This window comes from Pholis gunnellus (genome assembly GCF_910591455.1).
Source record: "Pholis gunnellus genome assembly, chromosome: 2".
NCBI classification, from domain to species: Eukaryota; Metazoa; Chordata; class Actinopteri; order Perciformes; family Pholidae; genus Pholis; species Pholis gunnellus.
In genome coordinates this window covers 16,271,135-16,289,979 of record NC_136536.1, presented here as the reverse complement: position 1 = coordinate 16,289,979, position 18,845 = coordinate 16,271,135, and the positions used below count along the sequence as shown (strand labels likewise).

The 18,845-nt window shown below is 41.2% G+C and overlaps 1 protein-coding gene across 1 annotated transcript in view; it reads right to left on the bottom strand.

Annotated features, from left to right (window-relative positions):
• Positions 1-18,845, bottom strand: part of LOC306701615 (TOX high mobility group box family member 2-like) — a gene marked incomplete at its 5' end in the record, with an annotated part of 74,376 nt that overhangs the window by 32,195 nt on the left and 23,336 nt on the right. The window contains 2 exons of the mRNA XM_079166971.1: positions 6,656-6,712; positions 15,674-15,766. Coding sequence (XP_079023097.1) covers positions 6,656-6,712; positions 15,674-15,766 — 150 coding nt within the window. The remainder of the gene's footprint in view (positions 1-6,655; positions 6,713-15,673; positions 15,767-18,845) is intronic.

The following is an 18,845-nucleotide window of genomic DNA, read 5'->3' as shown; positions in this document are numbered from 1 at the left end:
CTATTCATATTATTTGTTTACAACTCTCAGAATACTTGCATATAGATCATTGTTCACTGGCACTTTTCATATGTATTTATATACTACTATACTTACATATTTTTACATACTTGTGTACTGTCTCTTTACCTTTATTTGTCCAACTTGGTTGTCCTTGTTCTTAGCTGTTATGTCTATTTATCTGTCAACACTGAGAGCAATGCAACAAAAAAAAACGACAACAAAGATTTCTGATTCTGAATAGACGGTGTTGAATATAAGGGAACAGACTTGAAACTGCTTTACTAGAATAAAAATTAAGTCCACTGAAAATAAAAGCTGAATAATTTACAAGTTGTTAGCTGAACTTAATTTGTTATCTTCTTCTGACGATTGACTATTATTACTACTATGCCTATTAAATAAATTGGACAAATTAGTCGCCTATGTAACTCAATCACTTGATGTTTCTTTTATAGTGTCGTTATTACATTTGATGATTACCATTACTTTGTGGTGTGTATATTTGTGCATACATTTAGGTGATGGCAGTCAGCTGGGTAAAGAGCGAGACAGAGAGAGAAAGAAAGATAATGAGAGAGAGTAAGGGCGTGTCAGAGTTAATACACAAAACAGACACAGAAAGGGAAGGAGGAAGAGAGAGAGAGAGAGAGAGAGAGAGAGAGAGAGAGAGAGAGAGAGCCTGTAGTCAACAAGTGAGGTTTCTATTCTAATCTCGACCATCAGCTACTGTTCTCTTGCAGCCGGCCAAATCAATAGAGACGCACGGCTCAGCAAGACAACTGGAACAGAAAACACACAAGCACAAATAAGCAGAAACTTGCGGCTTCTCTGAAGACCAGTGGCCCCTGAGTTTCCTCTCCTGCACAGGAACACAATGCAACTAGTAAAACACAACAAGACTTGAAGAGACGCAGAAAATTACTATCCCTCTTCCTGCCTCTGGCTTGTTTTTCTCTCTCAAAATTCCCTAACCCGCTGTTTTTCTAAATCTATCTTTTGTCTCTAATTTTCCCTAATGTATGGTCTGCACGTATATACACATGGACATGCTTCCACATAGACAGATTATAGGGTGAGAAGCCAGCCAAAACACAGAAATATACATGGAGGTACAAGTCTGCGCAATCAATCTAACAGATCAGGCCTGATATGAATCTAAATGAAGAAAGCTAATTGTTCTTTATACAAAACTTAAATATGTGTGGGCGTGGTTTGGAGGCAGCCATTTTGGTTTGACTGTGATTATTCTCATGCAGCTATTTTAGTGCTGCAAAAATATATACCGCAGTAAGCAACGTTTGTCATGCATGCACGTGATAGCCTGATAATCAGAATCAATTGCCATTTTCACCTTATCATTCAGCCTGAAACCATGTTCAAGTTTCTTGTTGCCCTCAGTAGAGACTGATTTGTCTGCGATGACTATTAGAACACTTCCAAAAAAACCTTTTTTGGAAGGAATTACAACGACACATAACGTCCACATGCTTAGAAGAAAGCTCTGATTGGCTCGGTTGTTTTCATAACCGGGGAATCAGCAGTCAGTGAGCACTTGCCAGACCTACATGTATTTGAATCTTCATAGCTTCTGGAGCAAGTCTATGTGAGTGATTCATACTCCGTATGGCTCACAAGAACATTCTCAGTCAATTAGGATAATGGAGATATTTAATAATCTTTAATTTGTGTGTGGGTAGATATACAACGCTGGCTGATCAACCAAATAACACGCCCACTCTTTTGCATATAGGCTGAAACCTGAATAGATGAACAGAATGGAAAACATCAATATCAAAACGTCAGGGAGCTCCATGTGTGCAGCATATCTTGTACAGAAACCGTAGAGTATTCAAAGCCTTGAAAACATCTTGTTTGAATGGACAGATTGTGTCCAAGCATACAGTAAATGGCCCCTTTAAAGCTGTTTCTGATTAGCGGTTTTCTCTTTTTAAAAGCCCAGAGATGTTATGTGTAATGCAATCTCCTGGCTGTGTCAAACTGCTACCTCAGTGCGTACGCTGTGGAAGACCCCAGACATGCAAACAAAGGAGTCTCTGTCCTGGCTTCACGCACCTTATTCACAGGCACACATCATGTGAAGGCTCGGGTGGGCATCTCGACGCAGTGTGAAAACTTGCATTAAGAAATACAGGCTCCTTCTTTCACAATATGTTTGACCATTGTGAAGACACTTAATGTGAGTAAAATTCTTTCTGCAGAGCTGTTTACACACAATAAACAGAGGAGAAAGAGTGGAAATGCTGCTGCTTTCCATCTTAGCATGTTTGAAGCATTTACAAGCACAGTTAATCTGAATAAAAAACAAAATAAAGGATACAAATAATAATATACATACGCACCAGAATGTAGCATACTCATTAGACAGTCCTCACAATTTCAAATGGATGCAGAAAATGATTCCTTATTTGCATCTTGTAATTTGTCTGATTTAACTTCAAAAGTAGGCCGTATGTAACAAACCACTGCACAGCTAATGCATACAATTAGGCATCAGTTAAGAAATGAATGACTCACATGTACAGCAAGGAGTCAGATTGATGAATTTTGTATGATGCATAAATAAAATGCAGACATTTTGATGTGGTGGCTTTGAAGATATTTATAAGGTAACCTCTTCAGACCCTTTGGCAGGTTTAACCGATGCAAATACGTGGCTCATACCCAAGTACTGCTGAAATCCACAGAAATGATTAATTCTAGTCCAAATCCCAAGACCAGAGGACATGCTAAATTGCAAGGAAATATGCACTAACTTAAGCACAAGACAACTAGAATGTAATGATTTGGCAAGCTCGCACAATAAAAGGGGGGTTAAGGGTGTCTAGGTGGTCAAACTTAGAAAAAGATTGTGTCTAGATATGAAGATCATTGCGAACCACTGAATTGTTTGCCATCAGGCCTGCAACTATGAAACCTTAAACATAAAACATACCTTTTTCCAAATTTCAAATTAAATCTGCTGTATTAAAAAAAAATCGGAAGCCAAACAGTGAACTCTGTGTTTGGGGGGGCTATTCAGAACTGGTGTGTAAGCCTCTGTTTGACGGCGCTGACAGAGCATCAACTGCAACTGGCATGTTTTGAAAAGCCCAAATTGCCTTATCCACTAAGAAGGTATTTGTTGACACAACACTGCAAACCTGGAATGGGTGTCAATGATTGACACATGACCGCTGCAGCAGAGAGACTACAAAGCTGGACATTTATCCCAATTAGCTCACACCCATGTATGCACGCAAAGTGACATAATTAGGGCAGACAAGGAAATGTGGCAAACAACGATGGACCTCATAGTCTGTGATTTGTGCTATAAGCAGACAATAAGCTGCTAAAGCTCCCACTCGACCCCTAATTATAGTCAGTCAATCCCAACATCAAAGGAAAGACAACCTTATGGCTATAGGAGGACGGTGTGTGAGTGAGAGAGTTTATGAGAGTAGGTGTGTGTGTGTGTGTGTGGTTTTTGTGTGCACATGCATACGTTCTTGTTCATCAATCGTTGCAGAAAAGCCTTTTTGGAGAAGGAAGTGGCTGTTAAGTTTTTTAGACATCTTTTTTCACGCTTAGGGGACCACATATATACATGATCAAATTTAACTCATCTCCATTGTATTGGGGTAACAGAAATGTCTGGAGCTACTATGTAATGCAGCTACTCAAACTCTCAACTAGAGGTTGATCAGTTTGGCCGATTAATCGACACAGATAAGACGTCTTACAAACTATCGCCATCAGTGGCCCTGGGCTCCGATAGTGGCCGATAGCAGTCACGCAGAGTCATCCATCACTGTTTTGTATGGAGGCTCCATACACATAACGAGGTCCACTTTTGCTGAAAAGTTGCACAGTGGACTTCAAGTTTTGTTTAGTACAAGTATTTATTATTTAGATAGTTTGAGAATTTTTTCATAAAGCAATTCTCCACTCCGTGAAAACCCCATGAACTCATTATCCTGGCGATATCAAAACCTCCTGGTCCTAGAAAACAGCTGATTTTGCTGATTCAATCGGCTATCTGCTTTTTCCTGCTCCAAACCATTATTATATCGGCCTGTATCCACTGCCAACCTCTCTTGACACATGAAACCAAAACTATATGCATGTCCAGACACCGTGTAGATAAGAGGGAAATGTTTCGTAAATTGGGTGAAGTGACTCTTTAAGGATTGGGGATAGGTATTGGTGGTGGTTACGTTTAAGGCTAAAGGGAATGAATTATGTCAATGTGGGTCCTATGAAGAAGTATGAACATACTGTATGTGTGTGTGCACACTTTGTATACTATGTAAGTGAAACAAATTGAAATTGAGTATGTCTTTCGTGGGCATGTGCTTATGACTTATGAATAACTTTGTGTCAGAGAATGTGTCACTTCCTCTTACAGTATGTGTGTTTTTTATTGTGTGCCCCGGCGTCCTCAGCCTTCTGGCCTCGTCCCATGACTCTCTGACAGTATTTGGCGAGGCGCTAATTGATGAGGAGCCTCCACCTCGTCTTGTTTTGTCAGAACATGAAGGCCTCACTGCTGGATCAACAAATTCTGGAGCTGCAAATTCTGCCATATGTCCGGCCATGTGTTCCCATCTACCAGCTGGGAGCACTCAGTGCCGCGCTTGTCTAACTCGCTGACTGTGTGACTGGGACTGTGCAGCTCCCGACTGGGCAACACAATTATGACACCAATACGTCAAATAACGTGACTTGGTCGGTGATCCTAATCCTCAAACAATGACCCCTCTAGCATTAGTTTTGCATGTGTCAGTGACGCCGTGTCATTATACACACACGCAATGTGTCTTTTCAAAATGAACTTCTGTTTTCAATGGACATTTAGGTTTCGTCGCATCAGACGTAGAGGAGCACTGACCAAGCTGTGTTACTTGACGTGTTGGGAGTGAGAACGGGTTGGACTGGGCCAAGTCCTTCAATGAGCTGGGAATGGTGACATATTAAGAGCTGGTGACTGAGAGTGACTGTCACTGTCACTGTTTAATCCCTCTGATGTTATAGATATATGTTATGTTAAAGTGCTTTGGATAAAATCCTCTATTATACGGTACATGTTTTGTGGAATTAAAGGGATACTTTGGCTTATGAGAAATTAAGTGTTTTTCCTACTTAGCAAGAGAGAGTCAAAGTCAAGGACGCCTTTTTTAGAGTGATGCTCCAATTTCAAAGCTTAACAATGTTGTCATAAAGACCTTTTGAGAAGCTTGAGAGATTAAATGATCTGACAAATTGCATCTTTTTATATCCATTTCAGACACTTGGTACAGTTGATGTTGTCACTTGAGTTGATCTGACCATAAAAGAGTTATGCAGCCGACATTCACCTTGGTCACAAAACTCAATTAGACGCTGTGCGGCAAAAAGCAACTGTTTAAAAACTGATTCTAACATACAGCCTTAAAGGAGCAGTGTGTAAGATGTAGGGGTATTAATTCAAATAAATGGAATATATCATTGATAACTATGTTTTCATTAGTGTATAATCATCTGAAACTAAGAACAGTTGTGTTTTTGTTCGTTTAGGATGAGTCCTGCATGTTGCACCGCCACGTTTCTACAGTAGCTTAGAATGGACAAACCAAACACTGGCTCCAGAGAGGACCTTTCGTGTTTTTATGTTACCTGAAGGCCACCAACATTCTATGACACGCTTGCACAGGGAGATGTGAGCAGAGGGGTGTTGAGTTGGATGCAATCTGCAACCTCCTACACACTGCTCATTTTAATCGGTGGATTTGTAAAAGCAACACTTACCTGGACATAAAAAAATGTGACCTGATGGTGGCACTAAAGGAAAAGATAGGGTGCCACCAAAGTCAGTTGGCTTTATCTTCTGGGGACCATGAATGTCTGTACAACATTTCATGGCAAGCCATCTGGTAGTTTTTCAGTCTAGATCCAAATTGTGGACTGAACAACCAACAAAAAAACTCAAAAGCCAGCTGGTGGGCAACCAGGACTTAAAAACACATGTTGAGTTACATTTTAAATGTTTGCCTCGCAGTTGTTTGTTTTAGTTGGATAATTTACAGACCACTGATTGACTCATTTCTCGTGAACATTAGCCTAGTTCGACTTAATTTCTTGGTGGTGATAGGATCATTTCCACTGTAGCTCGTCACAGATTTCCGAGAACAGGAAAAAATATGAAGTGAAGAAATTATATATATTAAAATGTTAATGCTTTTTGTAAATACTAATCTGTTATCATCATCCTCTAGAAAAACTTAACACTTGGCTAATAAGGATTTAAAAGCAAGATAAGTTTTCATATTTACAATGTTTTCAGTTTACCAGAGGTCAATGTGAAGATGCAATTGAACATTATTAGTTAATAATGACTGTGTGATTGTGTTTTCCATTCGCATTAACCAGTAAAATATAAGAAATGTTCTAGTTTTACCACCTTCTCAATTTTACAACCAACCCCATCATCAGTTAATGAGCTCCTTAACTGGCAAGCATTTATTATTTTCCAAGACTTACCAAAACATATAATTCTATAAAGTCTTCTTGTTAAATGCTGACAGCTGCTAAAGAGAAGCTAATAATACGTCAGCTCTGCTGTTATTTATTTATACAAGTCTGTGGAGCTCATAGAAAAACACATGGGCTGTCTTACCTGGTTTGGTGACCGAAACTCTTGGTTGTCATTCATGTACATGTTGTCACCATCAAACTGGGGGAAAAAACAGAAAGGAGAAATGAACATGATGTGCAAGAGAAGGTTTGAGAAATGGGGGGCCGCGGAGGTGGTGCGAAGAGGAAAAGCTCTTTACGGGTGGCCTGAAGTGTGAGACTAATGACTTTGTCACTTTGGTTAAACCTCGTGGTGGCATGGCAGCGTGGGTAATTACTGCTCGTCAGCGGGCCGGTAATTAGGCTACATGAGCACAGTGACGGGAGATGGGCTTTTCCCTGTGGGCTCTGCTGTGTGTCTGAGAGAGAATGTGAGAGTGTGAATGAAACTGAGAGTGCGTACAGTAGTAAAGGGTGTGTGTGTGTCATTGAGACTGTGGACCCAGTGTGTGTTTGTCGTGCGCAGTGGGAACATGCTGTGTCTTCAAATCGAGCTAACAAGGCATTGAAAGATCACTTGCTGCAGGTGCCAAAACACAGTTTGACACGACAAATGACCCTTGACCCCCAAGGGGTTCTGCGAAAGAACACCAGGTCACCAGATGAGCGCTACATGCAACATATTTCTACTGAGCTGTGCTGCTAAGCTGAATGCCTGAAGAATTCTCTGCTTGGATCAGCTTTGACGAAGCTATGAATGAAGGAAAGAAAACAACACAGATTCCGTTTTTAGCTACAGAGAAAATTAGATTCTGCCACACAAATGGCTCGGCAACTGAGCCTGTGCAGGGTCAAGGTGACAGAGAAACTGCTACCATGTTAAGAAGAGCTGTATGGTGAAATGCCCTTGGTTTTCAAAGACATCAAGCTTCTTCATACCACGCTAGCAGTAAATGGAGCAAACCTTGACTGGACTGGATAATAACGTTCATGAAAACAAACGCACACAAAAAACCAAACGTGTCAAAGAAAGCCTACTTTTTGTTGGTTGGCTGAGGTCATTCTTAGTGATATCAATGTAAAGACTCATGAAAAGACAGCAGAGACAACATGATCAAACTAGACAGCATTCCACGTCAAATTCCTCAGATGTGAAGATACGGTGGTGGGGGGGGGGGGGGGGGGGGGCTTTTTTGTTTGGGGTGATCCACTTTGTGCCTATGGAGAAAGCGGCCGAAGGCTTCAAAGATAAACACGCGATAGATAAGAGTGAACACAAATGGATCATGAGACATACCTTTTCAAAACAATAACTAGGTAGACTAATGGACGGAAATGGGCAGAATTCCTGTGGGTGACATCTGATATCTACACTGGTAGACAGGAACAAGTCGAAGTAGCTAAATGAGCATGAGAGTGGTGAGGAGAAATTACTGTACATTATTGCAGGAGAACGGCCGGGGAAATGAGTGCCTGCCTCAGGGCAATGGTTGGTTAACGATGCATATCATGGAAGCCCTTGTGAGGATTCACTTGGTTATTCTAATGATTGCATTTACATTCAACCACAAACGCAAACATGAAACTGAGACCGAACACTGCATTTAAACCTCATTCTCACCTCACGTGACTAATCCAAAAGCCCGACACTAGCAGAAAAAAACTACAAGTTTATTTCAAGTGAAACTGAATGCTGCAGACTAATTGTTCAATGCTACCTGCTGAAGTTGCAGAGGCTAATTTGCTTAATGAAGCATGGCGGCATCTATCAAAACTGCAGTAAAAAGTAACATTAGCTCACTGAGAGGGCCAAAGTGATGTTGACCTTGATTTCATATCTGCAATAAACTATTCGCTCCTCACATGAAAGCCTCTTGTCCTCGCCTAACTGAGCAATTTCATTCCATTGAAATCCACTTTGATATCACTGGTGATGTGAAGCCATTTTGAGAGCATATTTAGGATAAGATTCTCTCGGGTGAAAAGAGCATAGTCACTCAATAAAGTCATTTCTAACCACAAAACGCTGCCTGGTCTTGTATTTTAACTTCTTTTTCAAACTGAATTCCTCAACACAAAGCCTTACTGCTGTTTCTTTAGTCTCCACCGGAAGCATTGAAGTCCATGTTCATTTTCCCCAATTACATTTGTAAAATAATATTCTCCTAAAAGGCCAGAGACAGCCTGGAAAGGTCAGCCATTTTGTGCTTCAACATGGCTGCCCATATATTGCAATGTAAAGCTATTTCCCCCTGCTCCTCTCTCGATAGATCTCCTTTGCACAGCCTCGCTCTCCCACTTAAAATGCCAATTTATCCTCGGCTCAATGCTATCAGCTCAGCCATTACTCAACATTTACTGCAGAAATCATCTTCTCTTTCTTTGTTGTTCCCTTTCTCTCTCATTTTTCCCCCTCTTGCTCTTTTCTCTCCATCTTTCTCTTTCCACTCTCCTCTCTCCGTGTTACAACCTCCTTCTACTTCTCCATCTCCCTCCCCACCTCTCTTTCCCCCTCTTTTCCTCTGTTTCTTCAGTGGGCCTTGGCATCGCTTTCTCATCGGCAGTCTAATTGGGCATTCTGCCTGAGACAAGGGCCTCATTAAGCAGTAATTACACACATGTTGTTTTCGGCAAACATCTCTATTTGGATTGCTTTGCATGGTAATTGTTCAGCAGGGACCACTGCTCGCGATGTTTCCCTCCGTGACACACGTGGTGCTGGGAGAGAGGAATAAAAGCATGGTGAAGAAGGATAGAGAGGCAGAGAGGCAGAGAGGCAGAGGGGGGGATGTGAGAATAGAGAAAATAATAATAGGTTGTGGAAGGGAGACAAATTGAGAAATAAAGAATGCACACACAAGAGAGAGAGGGACGATGAGAGTCACAGAGAGACAGGGGAAAAAAAGGATGAAGGCACTGCTGAGGCAGTAAATGGAGAAAGACAATGAATAAATGACAAAGAAAGAGGAAGACAGATTCAGTGTGAGAAGAAAATGAGGTGGAGCAGCAGAGAGAGAATGAAAAAGACATAGAGAAGGAGTAAATGAGGAAGAAAAGTGGGAAGACAGTGAAAGAGAGAGACAGAGAGAGAGAGAGAGAGATTCCCAGAACTAGGTCATGCCTTGCAATCATCGACAAAGCTGAGCGTTTCAAAAATAATGAAGCCACAAGGTGGAAGTAATGCTAACTAGCATATCCAGGGAAAACATGTAATATTTACACAGTGCTAATGGTGCGACGCAATGCTGGGATCTTTTCATCTTGGAGTGCACATGGTGAGACAGTTGATGGCAGGATTGGAGGCCAAATTACAGACTGCTCTGAAGATTGTTGTTGATTGATGGACAATTCAAATAAGCTCCTCATAAAGCTTTCTAGGCAACATCTGTTTGTGAAGGGGGTTGGGTGGAGATGAACCGCTTGTGTGCCGGTGTAATGCCACAACTGTCCAGTCATCAGAGAGTGAAATGACCTTGCAATGATGAAAAAAAAACAACTTTATTTTGATAAGACAGGGAACCAATTATCTAGGAAGCAAAATAGAATCATATTTGCCATAACTTACATAACTGGACCTAATGATTTGAAATATACAAATACTCCAGTAAACTGTTTTATACAATAAGACAAGACTAAACTACAATTCAGGTTTATTTATCACAGGCTTGTCTCAAAGGGCTTTGTGAGTAGCGGAAAGTAAAGATTTGACGCACTTAATGAGTATTTCCATTTTATGCTACTTTCTTCTTCTTTTGCTCAGGTAGTGCTTGCTTTGCTGCGGGTTAAGATTTGACATGCAAGACATATGATCGCTTGTAAAATATTATGAGTTGTTAAATATGTAACGACTCAACAGTATACAAACTAGTTTAAAATCTACTTGGCAAGTTAATGCAGCTTATAAATTACTGCCTGAATATTAATAATCCAATTATATAAATAACTCTGAAAAAGGCAAATTCTCTTACTTAAGACATTTTTTTTTACATTGTACCTGTTCTACTGTTACTTAAGTAAATGATCTTACATCTTCCACCACTGGGCTTTCCTTCATATCATAAGCCATATTACAGTGCATGGTACAGGATATGACAGTAGAGGAATTATACTTTTACACAATCGACATTCAAGTAGACCGTCGAATGTCGCAACATCTGTAAAAGTGCAACAAATACAAACATACAGCACCACACAAAAGAACCACCACAACAAACTTTTAGAACTTCTCAATATATTTAAAAGGGAATCTATAAGCAGAATGTGTAATACTTGTGACTGTAAAAGCCTTTGCCAGTGCACCAAGTCTCTAAAAATAATTCTCTCACCGAGCGGAATTAATAAGCCCAGAACAGTACACAGCCATTCTGTGAAGAAAGGGGTGTGGTGGTGGTGGTGGTGGGGGGGGGGGGGGGGGCTCATGCAATATGTATGCCTGTTTGAGCACCCTTCTTCATCATATTCCCCCTCTTCTCTTTATTTCTCTTTTTACGTCTCTCTCTCTCCCTCGTCCTCTGTTCAATTAAGCAGTAGGAGACCTAACAAACCTCAACCTGAGACAATGTGCCACTGAATTTTGATGTTGCCCAACTTGTCACTGATGGTTCAAAGCCAGACGAGAGGATGAGAAAGACAGACACAGTTGTATGCACACAAATATGAATACACACACACACACACACACACACACACACACACACACACACACTTAACAACAGAGGAAGAGTGAAAGACAAAGAGGCTGAGAGGCAGAAAGAGGCAGAATGGAAAGACAGAAAGAAAAGAAAGAACGGAAAGAAAGAATGAGCGAACAAAAGAAAGAACTAAAGAAAGAAATAACGAAAGAAAGGAAGCAAGCAAGAAAGCAAGCAAGCTATGGTAGATATATTTCAGAGTTGCATGGCAGAAAGAGGGAGAGAGGAGAGACTATAGTAACAGTTCTGGTGTTGCACCACGCCCCAAGCAAACAATGAACATGGGCAAACAATGAACATAGCACACACGCACACGCATACAAAATCACACACACACACAAAGCCCATAAAAAGCGCAGCCTGTGGCCATGGCGACACATGCTCTGTTGTCGTTAGATAAGGGAAACAGGGGCCTCTTCCTGGGTGTGAGAGTTTGATCCTGCACACACACACACACACACACACACACACGCACATAAACTACTTGTGCACACTCTGCAGCAGCACTGGGGTCACATCCACCAACGCCCAGCATCTTATGTACTCTCACCTTTATCTGCTGCATAGTTCATTTTCATATGCAAAACCCAGGCTATGTTTATCTGGACACACTGTGCTCCGGTCAGCGGCATGATCAGATATCGACACGATACAGGCAGCAGCTCCTCGTTTCTCTCAGAGGGATTTTGATGGAATTCTGTTTGGAATTTCCTGGCCTTGTGCCATTCAATAAAGTATTCAGTTAGAGGAATTGGAAACATTTATCGCCGCCATGTTGCATTTCCTCTAAGACTATCTACTTTACGTCTCCAGCTGATTCTGCTAAAGAAATATTTAGTTTTATTGTCAGTGAAGGTGCGATCAGTTCACAGCTAATGAGCATCTGTTTGTTGTGATTAAGTCTTTAAAGCATTCCAGAAAACAGGCAAGCACATAGTGCCAGAAACGGCTTGGAGAAGAAAAAAGAAAAAAAATGTTTTCACAAAAGACACGATACAGGTTCCAACCGCTTCCGGCTTCACCTATACCTTGTGATGTGTAAAAATAAAACAGCAGGCTGAAGCGCTCATTCATCCACTTTCTGTTGCACTGGAGCAACCACAAAACAGAAGTAACAGTCAACAGCAGAGATGGAAGGGGAGATTGAGGAGAAAGGCTGTGTGTGTGTGTGTGTGTGTGTGTGTGTGTGTGTGTGTGTGTGTGTGTGTGTGTGTGTGTGTGTGTGTGTGTGTGTGTGTGTGTGTGTGTGTGTGTGTGTGTGTGTGTGTGTGTGTTTGAGTGTGTGTGTGTGTGTTTGTGTAGAGAGAGGCCAGGTGGGGTGGTGCTAAATAAGGTTTTGTTTCCGCTATGAACTCGGGTTCATGGTTAGTTAGTGAGTTCACATCAAGAAAAATCTAATATGATGATGCTAACTCACATTTTGTCAAGAGCAACCACAGGTCAATGGCTTTAAAAATGTTTTTAAAAGATCAGTTTTTCTCATTTATTTTTTTAAATTATTAAAATAATATAAAATCAATGAAACATTTAATATTCATAAATAACTCATTTCAAATAATGATATGATTTGTGTTACAGTCAAAACAGACAAAAAGCAGCAATAACAATACAGTCTTTATCTGAGGATTGTGTTTGAAATAGAAACTTTTTTGTGTGGTTGTAACAACTAGAAAGGTGCACTCAATAGAGTGCACATCTCCTCCAAGTGTGTCTGCAATGACTACTGTTGTACACACACTTCATTCAAACTCAAAAACAGACACTGAATAATGCGGACAAGTCTCCGTACAACACACTTCATACAATCCATCTAAAACCAAAGCTGTCTGCCCGCGTAGCAGCGGCTGAATGGCAACATGGTACTAAGCAGTGTGTGTACTGGCAGTTCCGTTAGCTCTTAGCTGTTAGCCAAACACACCATCCATACTGTCAGCTGTTAGCCAAACACACTGTCCAAAACACATGTCACTGTGTCTCTGGCCGCACAGTGGCTGGGGTTCGTAGATGCACTCAGCTGTGTTACCACTAGCGGCCCCCTACCAGCCAGGGGCCGGTTAAGAGTAGTAGTGAGTGAGGAGTTAGCACTCAGCAGGCAGTCACCGTAACCATGAGAGGTCCTTAAGCATGCAGCCATAACCGGGCACTCAAAGTTGTATGCAGTTTGCTGCGGCATAATGCAATATTAGCTGTGAACAGAAACTAGGGGCACATGATTCCCCTGGTTGAAAAAGCTAATAAACCGACTGTACGCTACCCACTCAGCACTAATTGGCAGAGTTAGCCACGAAGTGTTGAACATAGAGGAGTATTTATCTGCTAAAGAGCCAGATTTTCTCCTCAGGAGTTGGTGGAGACAAAAACAGAGCTAAAAGGAGATCAGGTGTCCAGAAACAGAACTCAAAATGAATGCTAATGTTGTTCTATACCAGCTTGATGTGTAAATATGCAACTGTATACCAAATTAACTTAAAAGGTGGTCAGTGCCTGTCATTACTTTTGTATAAAATCTATCCGGCTGCAGCTTTAGGTCAAAGCTATTCCACCTATTGGACTCATTGGATAAAACATGACTGCGCTGTCTCTCAAAGAGGTCGACATATGTCAACATATAGCTTGATTGTGTATCATCATTACAATCAGTCTTTGTGTGCACTAACTAGAGTAAAGCGCTAAAGGGAGCAAGCTATGAAATTAAGCACCGCTATGACAGGGGGGGGAAAAAACTTCTGCTAAAATGTGCCTCTTTCCATTCGAAATGTAATGTGTCTGTAACCGCATACGAGTGCATGTGCAAAGGTAGAACAGAAAAAATGTGTCAGACCAAAGTGCTACCCACACGGCCTCCCTCATCCTGCCGTGGTGGACTTCAACGGCCTGCCTGCTAACCAGTGCTGGGAAACGCCTTCTTAGCCTCAGTACAGTGGCATCACGTGCAATTAGCAACTAGCCCCAGCAGGTGCAGTATATTATCAAACTCAACATGGGTGCTAGGAGGAAAGTGATTATCCCACCAGTCTGCCTGACAGTCAAGTCACACTGTCTGAGGTGAGAACGTGCAGGTTTGTGTGTCTGCGTTTACAATATGTGTGTCCGTACAGTAAGAGCAAGGCCTCTACGTGAGTCTATGTTGGTGAGGTTTCTCTGGCAGCAGGAGCGGATGCAGAGCACACGCCGCTTTTAACTGACTGGGGTAAACAGCTATGAGAGAAGATAAAGGGCTGAGTGAATGTCACATTACCCCAGCCTTCTGCCTCTGTTCACCGCAGCATCAGATAACTGCAGCAGGAAAAAAAAAAGTCTGGTTTCCTCTAACATATAATTGGTTATCTTATTGCAATCTACTGCTCTCTTGCCTCTGCAAAGAATAGTGTAAAAGTGCAAAGGGAGAAGAAGAAGAATAAGAAAAAAGGCTGAAGTTTGACTGTTCTGGCAGTAACTAAAATAAATCATTGTGAGGAAACACATCAGTTTATTGCTATAGGTGTCCTTGTTCTGTGTGTTGGACTGGGCCTCTTACACAACATGGCATGGACTTTAACATGCAGCATACGACTAACAGTTATAGAAGGTGGGAAGGAAGTGTTGTAATTGTACTGTTACTGACAATCGGGTTGTGGTATGTTCACTTTCAAACACCAAATAATTATAGAACTTGTAATACATGCATTGATATAAACACACTGAACAGTTTTACAGTTTGCTAAACAGGGAAGTGTGCTATTATATTACCAACAATATCAGACAGTCCAGCAGTGTAGTTTTAACAAAAGATTTGAAATGCACAGGAAGTAACTGTGCAACATATGATTCTGATTGATCTTCAGGAAGTCTGCCATGTGTTAATGTTTTGGCACTACTTACAACTTCTCAGTCAAATAAATCGATTCTGTGTTACAGTCATTTATTAATCATTAAATAAAAAGCTGGTAAAGATTAATTGTAAAGATGTCAATGGTCCTTTGAGCTTCAGACTGAATTTGTTTGTTTGTTTGTGAGGCACACACCCGACTGTGACTTTAACAACTACAGGGGCGTATTTTGCACCTTTGCGGGTTTTCACACTTATGTTGCTGCAATTAAGAAACATAATTACTGACATCATCTGTCAATTCCAGTAAGTGGGCTTGTTTGTGAATGCAAATATACATGCAATATTAGCATTGTGTGGTGGAGAGTATAAAATAATGAGGTTTTTTAATGTATTCACTCATGTATGGGGGAAAACATGGACGTGTTCTTATAGGGATTTGCATGTGTTTCAGGAAATAAGTCTCTCCATGAAGAGCAATTTCATCACAACTCTAGATCTACTCAGTTTAGAGCCTCCAAAATACCACCGGGCCCAGGTCAGTAGCTTGAAGTAGACCTTTCCAAATCAATTGGCTGGCAAACAGAAATCAGAAATTGGGGGCTTGGCTACTGTATCTCACCACAGCAGTGGACAGTCTTTTCCTAGCTGGATTGATGCCTGGAGGGTGGGCAGTGTGGAGCCTAACCCCTCGTTCACCCACAGTGTACCGGGCCTGTGGTTAGAGAGAGAGAGACGGCAGGGAGAGAAAGAGAAGAGACAGAGAAGACAAAAGTGGGGAAGGAAACGAGACGGCGGGGCTTTAGTTTGCAAGATACAAGCAGGGCATTTGTAAAGGAACATGTCAAGACCACCCCCCCCCCCCTCCCTGGTGAACCTTTCCCTCCTTTTTCCCTTTCTACAGTTGATCTGCTCTGCCCAACATGCCCAGTACACGCGTACAGGGGGAGGAGAAATGACATGAGACCTACACTGTGACTCTACGCAGCGCCATGCAAGGGGAAGAATGGAGGTTAATGAGCTGACAACCCCTCCACCCCGAACACGCCTCCTCCCCATGCCCACCTCCCTACTCTCTTGCGCACACTGACAAGCATATACACAAACCCCCTACAAAACAGTGGGGCTGAACGCTGGCACCGAGCCAAGGATCTGGAGACTTTCAGAGTATCATGAAGCAACGAGTGGATTTACACCGCATGTATATTAATAATCGGTAATCTAATATAAACTACATTATAAATATGACCTGCAAACATCCGCTCGTATTATCAAAAGCGCATAACAAAGTGAACTTCAGCCACACTAGTGGGCCAATGAGGCTCAAATTAGAAAATGAGCAACAAAAGCATTGGCAACACAATTGTTGAATGGTTGAAAGAATGTGTGGGTTTAAAAGTGGGCTGTGCCAAGTTGTTATTCAAATGAAATGGATTCATCCTGTGAACATTACCATTTTTGGAATATTTTGTAAAATGAGTCCGGCTGAAATTTCCACATTAGGTTACAACTGAAGTGTAACTTTTGACCTGATGAAAAGTGAGGGAATAACCAACATCATTAAGATTCATCCTCTGGGGACCAAGAATGTTTGTCACAAATGTCAATGCATTCAACATTTCACTTTGGACAAATGGGACTCGCTGCTAAAAAAAACAAAAAACAAAACAGTCCAACTGCAAGTGTCAGCTTCTTATGAAACACTCGGCAACCCAACACAACAGTTGACCTGTAAAGAACAAACAACTCTTGCACCAAGACCACAGACCGAGCTAAACATATAATGCTGTTATATTACATGCAGTGCTGTGAACAACCGATCAGACCCTCAGATGCACCCCCATTTCTTGCTTGTCACGTGGTAGTGTGTGGGTGTGCAAGATGTTAAATAAAACCTCAGTGGCCTTTACGTTTCATCACCGGAAAACCAACACGTAAAGGTGACAATTTTCATCTGAGTTGAAGCATGCAGAGAAGTAAATTAAAGTCGCAGAGAAGTAAAACAACATTCGGGTTCAAAGGAAAGCGTTAGTAAACCTTTTAGTAGATAAAAACTTAGTTGAGTTCAAGTAAATGTAAAGAAATGACATTTGCATGAGCCTATCTGAGGTTGAACAAACAGATGCAGGTGCATTCCACACTGAGGACTGCTGGCGTTTAATTTATGTATAATATAAGCCCTTATTCATATAGCTCCATACTGGCCTACTACCCGCCTGGTTAAGAGCTCCGTCACAATCTTGGCACCCCGCCTTAAGCATCTGAACTACAAGCTTTCAATAAGTTGGAGATATTTAATTTATTTTAAATGAAATGGCAACGGAGGGTATCCTACTGCAATAGCTGATGTGCCTTAATTGTCTGACATAAAACAAATAAAACATGTAAAAACCATGAGGATAAAATATCACCCTTCGTCACAGAAGAGAACATTACCAAAAGTAGAAATAGAATTGATAATGGTGCAGCAAAGCACTTTTAAAGAGCTTGAAAACAATGGAAGATGGACGATTAGTCATTAGCGCCCATTGTGAATCTTTCCAGTGAGTAATTTGTGGGAAGGCTTGTGCATTTTTTATATTCTTAAACTGAAGAGCCCTTAGAACACAAACTCCATAAAATAATAACAGGCGTTTCACCTTAGCACTATCCGAACCTCTCAATTATTTACTACTAATGAATTGCCTAGGGCAATATTCTTCCTAAGTACAATATCAACCATCCCAGAGAGGCTGAATCAGCTCGCTCAAATACTTAAATACATTTACTCAATTATGCTCACTGTCCCCAATATGAAAGAGACAAGAATGTACAAGCTTTCCTCTCCGTACTGTTTCGTACGCTCTGTTTCAGCCTTGATATTTCAAGAAAATCCTCACATGCACAGCAACTCTTGTAATGATTAATTGATCAAAAGTTTTCATATAAAACGCAATAACGAGGTTCCGGTCTTTCCCTCTGTTTTTGCATCTGTGGTGTGGGAGGACTCAATAAAAGGATGTGTGCTGTTGTTGTGGTGTCTTGCCTCAGTAACATAACAGTAATGCAGGCCATGTGCCAGGCATCCACCAGGTTTTGCACTTTGCAGCCCAACTTGCCACCTTGAATATCTTGTTGCTGCCACATCGCTGATGAGCGTTCAGGGGCCCGAGGCAGCCTGAGAGCAGAGAGTGGGGCTTCACATCTCCAGCTCCCAACAGGTAGGGAAAAGGATGCGCATAACAAGTAACAGTATATAAAGGTACACAATATAAGTGTGGTATAGGTGTGCAAATGATTAAGCCATCAACCACAAACAGTATGAGTGCAACCCTGCAGTCGCCTACAGTTTATATTTTTTATTATCTCTGCTAAGTGCAGCAAACTGTAGGATAACCTTCAGTATTCAAACGCATAACCTAAGTGAATGTAAATAGATTTTGCCATCTGTTAGCTTCATCTATAGGGGACATCTTCATACTGGGGAAAAGTGTGTGTATCTATGTGATTGTGTGCTTTTCCACTGCTTATTATGCTCTTATTCTTCCCTTCCAAAAGCGAAAACCCATACCCAGACAAACTCTTGTTCTCTGTACTTCACAACATGTTTTTATTTCAACAATTTCACCGATAGAATCGTGTTTTCTTTTGACATTTCACACTCATGTGAACGCATGACAAAAAGCTGGTTAGTTGAGATGATGATTGAGACATTCTGTATTGTTTCGACACATTATAAGCTGTAGATAAACTATAGATATGTGCAGACACAAAGCGCAATGTAATACAAGTGCTGTAATTCTGCGATTCTGTTT